Below are 13,106 nucleotides of genomic sequence, written 5' to 3'. Positions count from 1 at the left end.
CTATGAAAAACCCGTGACCTCCAGAAACCACCAGCAGATATTTTACAACATTGTCATAATATGCAGAACTTATTGGAACTTTTCTCAGATTTAACTGATTTTTTTTTACTCAACCTTTTAAGGTTGATGGAATTTGAAGTTTTAGTGAAAATCTTGTTAATGTGATAACTCAAGAAGGAAGTCAGAATTTTCAAATTAATACCATAGTTGAATCTATTAAAAACTCAGACGAGTTCCAATCTCTTTGACCTTGACCTCAAGGTCAGAGGGCAAGTTTTCTGGAGAATGAGGCAACTTTGAAATTGATACCATATGTGTGTCTGCTCAGAGGCTGAGGAGTAGCAATGGCAGCCACCAGTATTTGTTTTGTACGGACTAATCCTCATGTGTTGTCACATCACTTACTGTCACTTACTGTCTGATTCTTTCTGTCTCTTTCTGGTAGGCGTGTCCTTGAGGCAGCAAAACGTGCTAACCTGACGGGCCACTTCCTGTTTGTGGGGTCAGACAGCTGGGGTGCGAAAAGCTCACCGGTCACTGAGCTGGAGGATGTTGCCGAGGGTGCAGTCACCATCCTGCCAAAGCGGGCTTCGATTGACGGTAAAACCAAGAAAACAAAAACGCAACAGACTGGAATCCCAAAAAGTTGATTCATCTGGACGTAGCGTTTTCAGACTCTGTGCTGTTTGTGTTTTATGCGTGTTATACTTTTGTTGTGCAGGGTTTGATCAGTACTTCATGACTCGCTCCCTGGAGAACAACCGCAGGAACATCTGGTTTGCTGAGTTCTGGGAAGACGATTTCAGGTGTAAACTGACCCGGCCTGGAATCAAACTGGACCCCGATAAGAAGAAATGTACAGGTGTGGCTACACCTGAAGGGTGTCTGGGACCAGCTGTGAGTCATCTTATCGAGTACTTTCCCATTATATGACACAGTGTGTGTTCCTGCAGGTGACGAGAGGATCGGACGGGACTCGCTCTACGAGCAGGAAGGAAAGGTTCAGTTTGTAATCGATGCGGTCTACGCCATGGCTCACGCTCTGCACAACATGCACCAGGATCTGTGTCCCAGCAGCTCCGGAGTCTGCAACAACATGGACCCTGTGGAGGGACAAGTGCTGCTCAACTACATCAGAACCGTCAACTTCAATGGTAAGAAAACACACAGACAAAACATGCACTGTTTTACGGTAACAGTGCTTTACCTGAAGTAAGGATACAAATGTGTCCCCATACTCAGATCTGGTCTTGACCCTTGACTCATGAGGCTTTGTGGTTGCTAGAGGAATGGGCAGAGAGCTTGGTTTGGTTGCTATTGTAAAACTGGTTCCATGGACATCATCTCTCTGGGGAAAAAAAGTGATGCCATCTGGGTGTAATTCGTCTCTGCACTCTGGAAACAAACTCTCGGAGAGCAGCTGGACTGCCTTTCTGGAGATATCAAGGTTAGGATTTAAGTCACACTGCATGGCAGTAGTAAGAAAAACAAGTGGCCTGAGGGGAGGATGCTGTCATATGTGGGTGGTAAACATTAAATTGGCATTTTTGAAGCACCAAAACACCTGAGGATCAGGATGTGGTCAGGTGTACATCTTGGACACTGAGGTTAAGAGGGGAGCAGAGCTTGAGGGGAGAATCAGTCCTGGCTGTTTTGAGTGAGAAGGTGATTTGCATGCACTGACCAGGCAGTGGAAAGAATCCTTTGAGGAACTCCTGAAAGTGAAGGATCTGTCCTTAATAGAGAAGATTAAGCTGGAAGATTTATAGAAAAGCTCACACAAATTCATGTAAGAGTGTGCTGATGTGAGTCTGCAGTGGCTGCAGGTGTGAACAAGATTCTTCTCAAAATGCTGACGGCTCGGGACCTGACTGTGAAGCATCACGGCAGAGAGGGAGACACAGGGAGGAGGCTCATGAATCATTTATTTTAACTAAGAACTTAACAAATGGACGATACAATGAATGTGGCAGTCAAAGGTGGGCCGTGTGGTGAAACGATGTTGGATTTCATAAATCAAACATATGCAGGGGGAGAAGAGCTACACTCAGACTGAGGAAGAGTGAGAATTTATAGCAGGGAATGGGCTTTTCCTCCAGCTGTTGGGTCTTTAATGGACTCTTAAAGAAATTAACTAAAAGGTAGTAAAGTGAATACATATATAAACACGTCCAGGTTGTCTGTGTGTACTGCTTGTAGACTTTGTACTGCAGGATTGTGTAGTTTGCCCTCAGTGCAACACGAGGGGAAGAAGAAGCTGCACAGCTCACATTTAGCAAGCAGTAACCTCGAGGGCTGAGGTTTTTTTTAAAAAGCAACGTTATTATGCAATCTATCATGTTTAAACAGACACAACAAAAACTGAAGCTCCTGCCAAGTAACCTTCAGTGATGCCACCAAATCCCAGGAACACACCCAATTTGACCACAGAAGGACAAAAGAGTAGAAAAAATAAAAGCACAACATGAACATGAGACAGATGAATAATCTTCTGACTGAAATATTTACCGTATGACTGCAGTGTAGCCTATTTACTCTTTTAATTCATAATCAAATATGTTTCAGCCAATTCAATGAACTTTTTTCTGTTTTTTGACATCAAACATTTTGACGTTGATTAACCGTCAGCTGCTGTTCTTCTCATGACGTCCAATCATAGTTGGACTTTACCATGATGTCGGCTTGAGTTACATCTTTGTTTCATTAGTTTCTAATAAGAATGATTCCTTATTCTAGAATTATTTTCTACAATCTCTGCATCGAATAAAATGTCAAATAAAATGATGTAAACAAATTTTTAAGCAAGTTGTTTGACAGAAAGAATAACAAGAAAAAAAATCAGCTAAAGGGTGACTCAAACTGTCAGTTCTTTCTTTTAAATCCTCCATGTTTCCTACTGGAATAATTGACTTGACATTAATCAAGGAGCATTCCTGAGTCTGTAAGTTCACCGTGCCACAAATGAAACAGAATTGAAATTTAAATAACTTACAAGTGTTGCAGCCTGTGCACGTCTGTTCAGTCATGCTGCTGTTAGTTGTGTTTAAAAAAAAAAACAGATAAATGTGTTTCATTCTGATCTCTGTTTCTAACTTTGTAAGAGACGGTTTGATCTTCGATCTCTAAAGATCTCTAATCTTTGTGGATCAGTATCAACATTCACACGTCTACAGTTCAGTTTTTGCGACCAGTTTTGACCAGCGAGAAGCTACAAAAACCTCTTTCTATTATCAGAATCAGAATAATTTATTAATCCCTAAGGAAATTATGTGGTTACAGTTCCTCCAAGACAATAAGAACAGCAACAGACCGAACTAAATTAAATGATACAGTATATTACAAAGTTACTGAAAAAAGAAACAGCTCTGATACTTACAAATAGCTCAATTAAAAGTATCCAGAATATTACAGAGATTAAATACATATGATTGACATTTTAATCTATTAAAATGCTGCATAAATGTGTTGACGGCAACTTTAGTTAAATTTTCAAGAGGAGTTTCACATTTTTCACCGTTAGCGTTTCATAGATATTAGAGACACCACCCGGGTGGTCTGCAGGATTTCACTGTCTCAGTGAAGGAGTCTCTGTGAACCAACATCCATCCATCCATCCATCCATCCAACATCCATTCTCTTCCATGGGTCGTAGAGGGGCTGGAGTCTATCCCAGCTACCACAGGGTAAGGGTACACCCTGGACAGGTCACCAATATGACGCAAGGCTCTCACTCACATTCACACCTGTAGGCAACTTAGAATAAATCAACCAATTAATCTAACCCCATCAATTGGTTTTTAAAAAAAAGTTTAGCATCTCTCTACATCTACACAAACTCCTCAGGACCAGGTTTTAATTTTTTTTTCAAGCAACTGAACAAACTGTTCCTGTTAGACATCAAATCCATATTTTATAAAGATGTGAAGCTGCAGCAGCTGGAAGACCGAGAGGATTTAATCTGTAACCACCGGAGCTGCATGCCACAAAGCACGCAGCTCTCTCATTCCTTCATCTCCCTCTACATAAACCTCATCTTCTTCAAATCATCAATATTTTATCATTTTAGTACAACTGTGTTCTTATTTATGGTCTTTTTGATTTTTAGGAGATTGAACTTTAAGAAAGGTTGATTTTTGGTTCTGTGAGACTAGACACAAACCTGAACAGGTACAACACGACCAAAGGTGAATCCTGCAGACAGACACCTGGTGGTCAGGTGATCTCTGAGGCCCTCTCATACTAATAATTGGATTTCTCTCTATATTGAAAATATTGCGTCATAAAGAGCAACAGAATAGGAGGAGCAGTGTTTTGAGTTCATGTTCTCCCCATTTAGACTAAAAGTTGCTTTTAAAGGAGAGCCTGGTGATGATATATCCGGTTATTACTGTAACCTCGGTGTTATGGGCAGCCACTGCTAAAGGGAGATTGTTTGCTCTGATTTTTCAAGTTTTATTTATATAACAAAATACAAAGTGCCTTGAAATCATAATAATTCTGATTTTTAACAATAATAATCACAATAATGATCCGTTTAAGGTACAAAATTGAGTCTTTATAACATTATCGTGAACTACACAATGATCAACAATCCCATTTGAGTAATACTTGGTAACACTAGGGAGGATAATATTATTGGATTGAAATGTATGTAACTTTGTAAACTGGGGATAATAATGTTGTAATAAATGAATGCCTTTGAAGCTAAACCAGTTTTTAATAGGACAGAAATATATTTGTAGCAATATGATAACCTGCTAGCAATAAAATGACAATATCTTTGCATAATGTGCAAATTTTTATAAAGTGACTCGTGACACTAACCTCACAAGTATAGGGTAATATTGGTAGATCCTTTCACATAATAATGTTGAAATATCCTGCATTATGTCCTCAGCATTCTTCTTTGTTTGAAGGTTACAGTACAATGTAAATATTATGGTTAATGTGCTTATTACCTGGAAACATGTCTTAGTTTTTGTGTAATAACCAGGAATCAGGACTGCAAAATGCAAAATTTCACATTTATATCTAATTCCATGTTAATAACCTATTAAAGAAAACTTCAAGAAGAATGATGATTACCTGGAAACGCATGTGGTAGTTTATTTATAATCACCTGGAGTCAGGCCTATACAATGCAAAACTTCACATTTCTCCTACATTTCATATATGGCTGGGCGATAACGCCTCAAACCCATATTACAATATTTTAAGAAAATTTGTGATCCTCATTTCTGATTATTACACAGAAACTAAACTGCTACATTATTCCAGTTAATCATCATTCTTCTTGAAATGTGTTGTAATCGGTTATTAATGTGGAATTAGACAGAAACAGGACCCCCATGCATGTTTTCAGTTAAAATCACACAATGTTAAACACATTATTTATAATGTTAATTTCAAACAAAAAATACTACTGCAGACATAAGGTAGGATTTATTCAACCAGTATTATATGGTAATAGTATCCCAATATGGTATGGCATCAATCAATATTATGTTCATACTATGAGGTTATTGCTACATGTCAATATATAGAAAATTTAAATTTTCTTGCTGGCAGGTTATTATGTTGTTACCAAAATATCGCTATACTACTACAAACTGGTATCGCCTCACAGACATTCATTATTACCCCCAGTGTCTGGCCTGTTATTACCAGTGTTGGTCAAGTTACTTGAAAAAAGTAATCAGTTACTAATTACTGATTACTTCCCCCAAAAAGTAATCCCGTTACTTTACTGATTACTTATTTTCAAAAGTAATCAATTACTTAGTTACTTAGTTACTTTTTAAAAACACGATTTACAACCTGAATAGGTGATAAAGCGATAGCTCTTTCAGCCCAATTCTACTTTTTCTGCATAATTCATCATACAAAATGTAATCAAATGGAAAAGTCTCTTTTTAAAACTTGTTTTATTAGTTTTAATCTTTTAACTTTATGCATCAAGCAAAAATTAAATTATATGCAACATTCTCTGACTGGAAGAAATTTGTTTAACATTTAAACCTATTTTCTGCACATTCCAGCACATAAAATAAAATATTTTTTTGTGTTTACACTCACTCTTTCAAATAGATGCAAGTAAAACACAGCAGAAAATAAATAAAATCAAAGACTAGCGGTCCTGTTGCTCTATTTTCACCTGTAAAGCAGGACTGGGGTAGGCGGAGGTTTACCCTGGTGCAGGTGTGCCGCAGCGGTCAGTGGAAGAATCCGCGAGTTTCTCTGTGAATTTCACATTACGTCGTAGTACACTCGGTGCTTGCTTGGAAGTTTAGGGGTTTTTTCGCTGTAAAAAGAAGTTTTCTTCCCACGCACAACGGACACTAATGTTTTTGTCACTTTTTATGGAATCAAACTCAAAATAAGGTCAGTACTTCCACGCTTTAAACGCTGCATGCTACACTCTGTCCCGCACTCGAGATATTATGATCTGCAGACAGCTGTTGTCACGAACGTCGCACTCGCTTACGTCACTGTCATGAGACGTTCTCGCAAAAAATCACTGTTTTAGTAACGCAGTAACGCAGCGTTCCTACGTGAAAGTAACGGTAATCTAATTACCGTTTTTGCAATAGTAATCCCTTACATTACTCGTTACTTGAAAAAAGTAATCAGATTACAGTAACGCGTTACAAGTAACGCGTTACTGCCCATCTCTGGTTATTACCCAGTTACATACATTTCAATCTAATATAAAACCACTAAACAGCCAAAACCACTGTTGATGCAAGATAAATATTTGGATATTACTTTGGCAATTTCTGGTAATTAAGTGGTAAAAATTTGTTTCCATACTATTACTGCCTTGTTTTAGCTTATTACCACACTGTTACCATGTTATTACCAAGCTGTAATGGAAATGACTCTACGAGGACAACACGTTCTGGATCATCTGGAGTTGTCTATCTTCTGATCGCTGCGTGGTTCAGGTGTTGGTTTAATTTCCACAGCCGGTTTTTGTTTTTATTCAGAGTCACGGAGAGATAATAAGTTAATGCACTTTGCCTGTTTCCCCTGTGGACTTGGTCTTTCTGTTGTACCGTGTGTGTGTGTGTGTGTGTGTGTGTTAATAATTAAAGGATGCAGCTGCTGAAAACTCTGAAGAAGCTTTCTGCTTAAAGAACTAGTGAGAGAGTTGTGAGAGTTGAGTGAATGTGCTGCAGTTACAGGCAGTAAAGGTAGTTCTGCTCTCTGTGATCTGCTGAAGTATTCAGGATAAAATCTGATTTAATACCATGAATTTCTGATGTCTTGTCTGTATGCACGAATGCAAAAAGACCAGCAGGTTGGCTTGTGTTGGGATAGACCTCAAGAGGAGCTGCAAAGTTAAACCAACACAGAGCTTTGAAAGTCTGAGGTCTGAGGTAATCCCAGCAGGAAGTCCAGCTCTGTCAAACTGATCCTTTAAATCCCTTCACCTGAAGCTTCAGTGTTCCCTTTGGGTTCATTAATATGTTGATTCATTCTGTCCTGCTGTCAAACTGGATTATGTTCCTGCTATTTCTTTCAGCTCAGGTCCATGTCCACGTGAGAATGACCAACTTTTAGCTAAGTTACACTCTGAGTTGTTGGGTCTTTAGCTGACTTGTCCAGCCTTCTATCAGCCAAATAATGTAGTTATTGTGTAGCTGGGTGTAGCTGCTGTTTCACCTTAAAGTGGAGACGCCACATGTGGCCTCACAGAGATGATCTGTAGTTAAAAGGTGACGTGACCCATCTGTCTCGCAGGAAGTGCTGGTACAAGTGTTTTGTTCAACGAGAACGGAGACGCTCCCGGACGCTATGACATCTTCCAGTTTCAGATGACCAATCACAGCCACCCTGGCTACCATGTCATCGGCCAGTGGACCAACAATTTGAGACTCAATGTAAGAAGAGTGAACATGAAAATACGCCTGCTGGGTTTTAGTGTTCTGTCTTTCTTAGTGTGGCTGTATGGCTCTCTCTCTCTTCCTGGGTGTTTGTAGCTGGAGGAGATGCAGTGGTCTGGAGGGGATAGATCCGTTCCAGAGTCCATCTGTAGTTTTCCTTGTAAACCAGGAGAAAGGAAGAAGATGGTGAAGGGCGTTCCTTGCTGCTGGCACTGTGAGGTAAACATGCAGAATGCGTGCATCTTTTTATCTAAATTCTGGGGAATTTATAATTAATTTGCTGTTTAGATCATCGTCGTTTTGAATGTTGTGCTTCTAAAACCGATGACAGTCGTTCTTCAGTCTAAAAAGTTTCTCTCTCCTGTCTGCAGCTGTGTGATGGGTATCAGTACCAACTGGATGAGTTTAACTGTGAGACCTGTCCGTCAGACATGCGGCCGGTCCCCAACCGAACCGCCTGCCGTCCCACTCCGATCATCAAACTGGAGTGGAACTCTCCCTGGGCCCTAGTGCCTGCCTCTCTCGCTATGCTCGGTATCCTGGCGACCAGCGCTGTGGTTATCACCTTCATCCGTTTCAATGACACGCCCATTGTCAGGGCGTCAGGGAGGGAGCTCAGCTATGTACTGCTGACAGGTGTGTATCGGTAATTACGTCAGCTGTGATGATAATGCCATCAACTCTGAGGGTGGTGTCACCTGTCTGCCCCTCTCTCTCGCTCGCTGCAGGTATCTTCCTGATCTACCTGATCACCTTCCTGATGATTGCGGAGCCAGGTGTGGTAGTTTGTGCATTCCGGCGCCTCCTGCTGGGCCTCGGCATGGCCATCACCTACTCTGCCATGCTGACCAAAACCAACCGCATCTACCGCATCTTTGAACAAGGCAAGAGGTCGGTGACCCCGCCCAAATTCATCAGCCCCACATCCCAGCTAGTCATCACCTTCATCCTCATCTCTGTCCAGGTGAGTCCACAGGCACCACATGACTTCCTGTTTCTGCCTATAGCATCTCCTCACATGATTCCCACTTTTTGTTTTCTGTGTGCGCGGCAGGTCCTCGGTGTGTTTGTGTGGTTTGGCGTCGTCCCCCCTCACACCATTATCGATTATGACGAGCTCCGCCCTCCGAACCCTGACCTGGCCCGGGGCATCCTGAAGTGTGACATGTCTGACTTGTCAATCATCTGCTGCCTCAGCTACAGCATCGTTCTCATGGTAACACACTGACCTGTAGCAGATACGTCATTGACTGTCTAATAGAGCACAGATTCATCGATGTTGCTAGGCAACCTTTATCATCCTTGCTTGTTTCGCTGTTAGGTAACGTGTACGGTGTACGCCGTGAAGAGTCGCGGCGTTCCAGAGACGTTCAACGAAGCAAAACCAATTGGCTTCACTATGTACACAACCTGCATCGTCTGGCTCGCATTCGTACCCATCTTCTTTGGTACCGCACAGTCCACCGAGAAGGTAAGAACCAGGCTGAACCGAGCCAAGCTAGGACAAGCTGCAACCAGGGTCAGGTATATATAACAAGGCACGTAGAAAAACATAGATATAATCATGTGACCTCACTTACTGGTTTGCATAGAGCTGTTTTGTGGTGGAGTGCATTACATAAACAACTTAAACACAGTTAATGCTGAGTAACATCACGTTCAGATGCTGGAGTTTCACTCACCAAAACTAGACTGCAGACTTTTTAGAGTTAATCACACAGTGTTATATTATCTGTTAGATAATGGCATTAAGAATGCTCCACAAGACACCAACAGCACAAATACAGTGAAGTGACCCAGTTCACTGGCACATATTAGCTGAAGATCAGCAGAGAGTCTGAGCAGATGTGCTTCTAAAATGCATTATGTATTAGTAATATGTAGATGTTTGAATTACATAAAAATAAAGCCACCATACTGCTGTTACAGTGGGGGGAAAATAAACTAAGGATTACAAAGGGGTTTATGTGCCAGGTTGTAAACATGTTTATTTATGATCTAATTTCCTGTTTGTAGAAGATGATTCACTTTTGGACGCAGCCTCAGGTGGACATTCAAAGAACTGCAGTCAGCCCGGTCAGACAGGGCTGTACCAGGCTGACTGTCTTGTCAGCATATTGTCTTTAGAGTTAATCGAACGTCTCTGTCATGTTTTGGTGCTGGGCCTCTGTGAGCGTTTTTAACAGACTCATCAGACAAACGCATGTCCATGCAGGACGCCTGTGCTTTGATTGGACAAATTTGTTTTATTTTTAGTGCACTAATTACCCAAAATCATTCTAAAACACAGGGTTCAAAATGTGAAAAGTATGGCTGACTTTATATTGGCTTCATCTGTGATATACATCAGTAGATCCTCAGTTTTTCTTGTGACAGACCATCAGGGAGATTAAACCCAGCAGACACACAAAGAGTCTTTTGATGCTAATATAAAAAATGCATTTCTTTATTCTCATTAACAAATAACCTGAAACGGTGAACCTCGTAGGACCTCGTTACTCTTTAAGGAGGAAACCAGGAGTCACTGTTGAATTCTGGTGATCTGTGCTTGAACTCTGAGAAATCAGAGCAAACATTTCCAAAAAGTGAGCTGAACTCGTACTTCCTGCATGTCCGCAATAGGACCTTCATCATCATGCTGAGGAAGGTCATGTGATATAATCGCGAGCTGTGCCTAAACGCTGGGCTAATTTATTTACAGCCACGGGAAACAAAAATACATCCTCACCTGCAGAGCGACGAGCTCCTGCTTTTGTTTCCTGTGAGGGGAAAATTAAAACTGTGAATTGACCCAGAAATGTGGTGAAAGCGGGTTTTAGTGTTTGTGGTTTAGTCTGAGCTGAGGGAGGGACGAGTCTTTAATGCTGCAGATAAACCGGAGCAGAATTAGACACAAAGTGGAGGCATTTCCAGGCTGAGAGGGGAACAGCTGGATTATACAGATTATGGACAAACACAGGACATAATTATAGAATAACTTTTTTAAAACCAAAGTTACAAAGAGCTCCAGCAAACAGATAAAAGAGACAATAAAAGACTAAAATAAGAGGAAGGAAACAGCAGCGTCAGAGAGAAGCACGTCCAGCAGATTTATCTCAGAGCGGAGAGGAAACCACAGGGGAAGAAGAAAAGAGGCTTCTGGGAAGAAGAGATTTAACACGAGTGCAAACATAAAGATACAGAGCAGACCATCCTCATGTGTTTCCACTTTAATAGCAGGGATTTAAATCTCAGTGTTTCCTCCAAAAAAAACCAAATCTACTCAAACACACAGACCGTGTTTGGATCCTGTAGCCTGAGGTCACCACTTAGGCCAAACTTTCATGGTAACAGCACAGTTTGCAGTCCCGCTGAATCATTTGGTGACATGTTGTCTACATGTTGTGTGAAGCTGTACAGCAGACCACAGCAGCCAGTCTGGCAGGTGTTTCATTAGACCTGCACTGAGCAGCCCTCCTTCCAGCTGAAAACCAACCAGAGCTGCCAGAAACAGCACAGAGGTGAAGCACGAGCCAGATTTCCTCCGTGTTGGAGTCGATCAGCTCACACGGGCTCCGACCTGTCACCGTCAACCTGAACGGAACAAGCTGCCGTCACCACGGAAACCGAGAAATGTTAAAACTACACTAAATGCGATTGTTTGTTTGTTTGTGTAAAATCCAGGAAAGAGTGAGATATTGTGGAGGAGCAATCACTAAAATTAGAATTAAAATCCTTCCGCCTCCTCCTCTTTTGTTCCTCCTCTGCTCCTCCTGCCTCACTCTGATAACATTCAGTCCTCCTCGCTCCTCGTCTCTCCTCCTCCTGCCTGAGAGTCGAGGAGTGACGGATGCTGGATGGAGGAGAAAATAAAAGAAGCTGTTTTTTTGTCGTCTTTTTTTTATCTGAGGACGAGAGAACAAACACACACACAGAGCTGCAGGAGGATTAACAGAGAGAGAGGGAGCGTGTGTGGTTTTACTCTTACTGTGGGGACATAAATCTGTTTACACACTGTGGCCACTCGCCTCTCTGCTGGAGACAAAAACAGGTTCCTGTAAATCACTGCGGTTCAGCAGTAAGACTTCGAGTGAAGGTCAGACCCCAGAAAGCGAATCCAGCTTAGTGTGATATCGTCTGAAGTGATGGAAACACAGCTGTGTGGTTGAGGGAATTAACATGTCTGCAGGAGTTCACACGCACTTAAATAAAGCAACACAATGGAAACTGCTGGCACTGTGCTTGTGTGTTCCTGTGCGTGCGGCAGTGTGTGTCCTGTATATATTTTATGTCCTCACATGTCACACACAGCATTGTGCAAAGGTCCTGAATTGTTCTTTTCTTTATTTTTTGCTTTATTTTTTAAAACTGGTCTTGAACCATCGCTCTTCAGGCTTTCTGAAGATCTTTTAAAGTTTTTCTTTAGACATTGGCTACTTTTTCTCTCATTTTCAGTCCAGTTTCTGTACCTGATCATTTTCAAAGGAATATTTTTTTATTCGTTAAAGCTCTTAATGTTGACCAATGAATCATTCAGGCATAAAAAACTCTCTCTATGGAAGTGTAGTGCCTACACATAACAGACAATTTTGTTTTTGTATATTTAGGCACTGTTACTAACACACAATGTACTCACATTTCTTTAGTTGAATCTATGAAAAATGGCAGAGATAACAAAGTTTGACTGGCATGAAATAGAGGTGATTCACAACGAGACTGTACCTGAAAACGTGGCATATCTCAGTACGGTGAACAGTTCTCTTACAAATTTGAGGAAACTGAACAAGTAGAGGACAAAAGAAGAAGTGACAGGCCTATAGAAACATCTACAGCAGATGAACAGTATCTGAAAGTCTGACAGGACATCTGGACCTTCAGTTGATCTGTCTACTGTTCGCTGAAGCCTCAGTAGAAAAGGCGACAGGAAGAAGAGGCTGAGTTATGCCAAACTATTCCTGAAGACTACTTAAAGAAATTACAGAAAGCTGCCTCGGAGATTTCAGGATGTGTTGAAGAACAAAAGTAGTCATACCGAACTTTTATTTTCAAGCTTGTCAGACTTGTACAAATTCAGTTTTGTCTTATTTTCTGTATTTCCATCTATGTTTGTACTTGTTTTAATAAATTTCCTGTTTCACATGAAGCATAGACTGTGGTAAACTGCACAGCAACACACAGTACTGTATTACATCTCCGTGTTTCAGTGTGTGTTTCTGCATATTTCACAGGTGCACCAGTAAA

General features: G+C 41.1%; 1 protein-coding gene across 1 annotated transcript in view; it reads left to right on the top strand.

The window, feature by feature from the left end:
• grm6a (glutamate receptor, metabotropic 6a) overlaps nt 1-13,106 on the top strand; it is a 35,650-nt gene that overhangs the window by 10,207 nt on the left and 12,337 nt on the right. Inside the window, exons 5-13 of the mRNA XM_019349883.2 lie at nt 446-600; nt 722-862; nt 954-1,154; nt 7,744-7,883; nt 7,983-8,105; nt 8,258-8,522; nt 8,615-8,850; nt 8,941-9,102; nt 9,208-9,357. Coding sequence (XP_019205428.1) covers nt 446-600; nt 722-862; nt 954-1,154; nt 7,744-7,883; nt 7,983-8,105; nt 8,258-8,522; nt 8,615-8,850; nt 8,941-9,102; nt 9,208-9,357 — 1,573 coding nt within the window. The remainder of the gene's footprint in view (nt 1-445; nt 601-721; nt 863-953; nt 1,155-7,743; nt 7,884-7,982; nt 8,106-8,257; nt 8,523-8,614; nt 8,851-8,940; nt 9,103-9,207; nt 9,358-13,106) is intronic.

The sequence above is a fragment of the Oreochromis niloticus genome, linkage group LG20 (genome assembly GCF_001858045.2).
Source record: "Oreochromis niloticus isolate F11D_XX linkage group LG20, O_niloticus_UMD_NMBU, whole genome shotgun sequence".
NCBI classification, from domain to species: domain Eukaryota; kingdom Metazoa; phylum Chordata; class Actinopteri; order Cichliformes; family Cichlidae; genus Oreochromis; species Oreochromis niloticus.
This window is presented reverse-complemented; position numbering and strand designations above follow the sequence as displayed.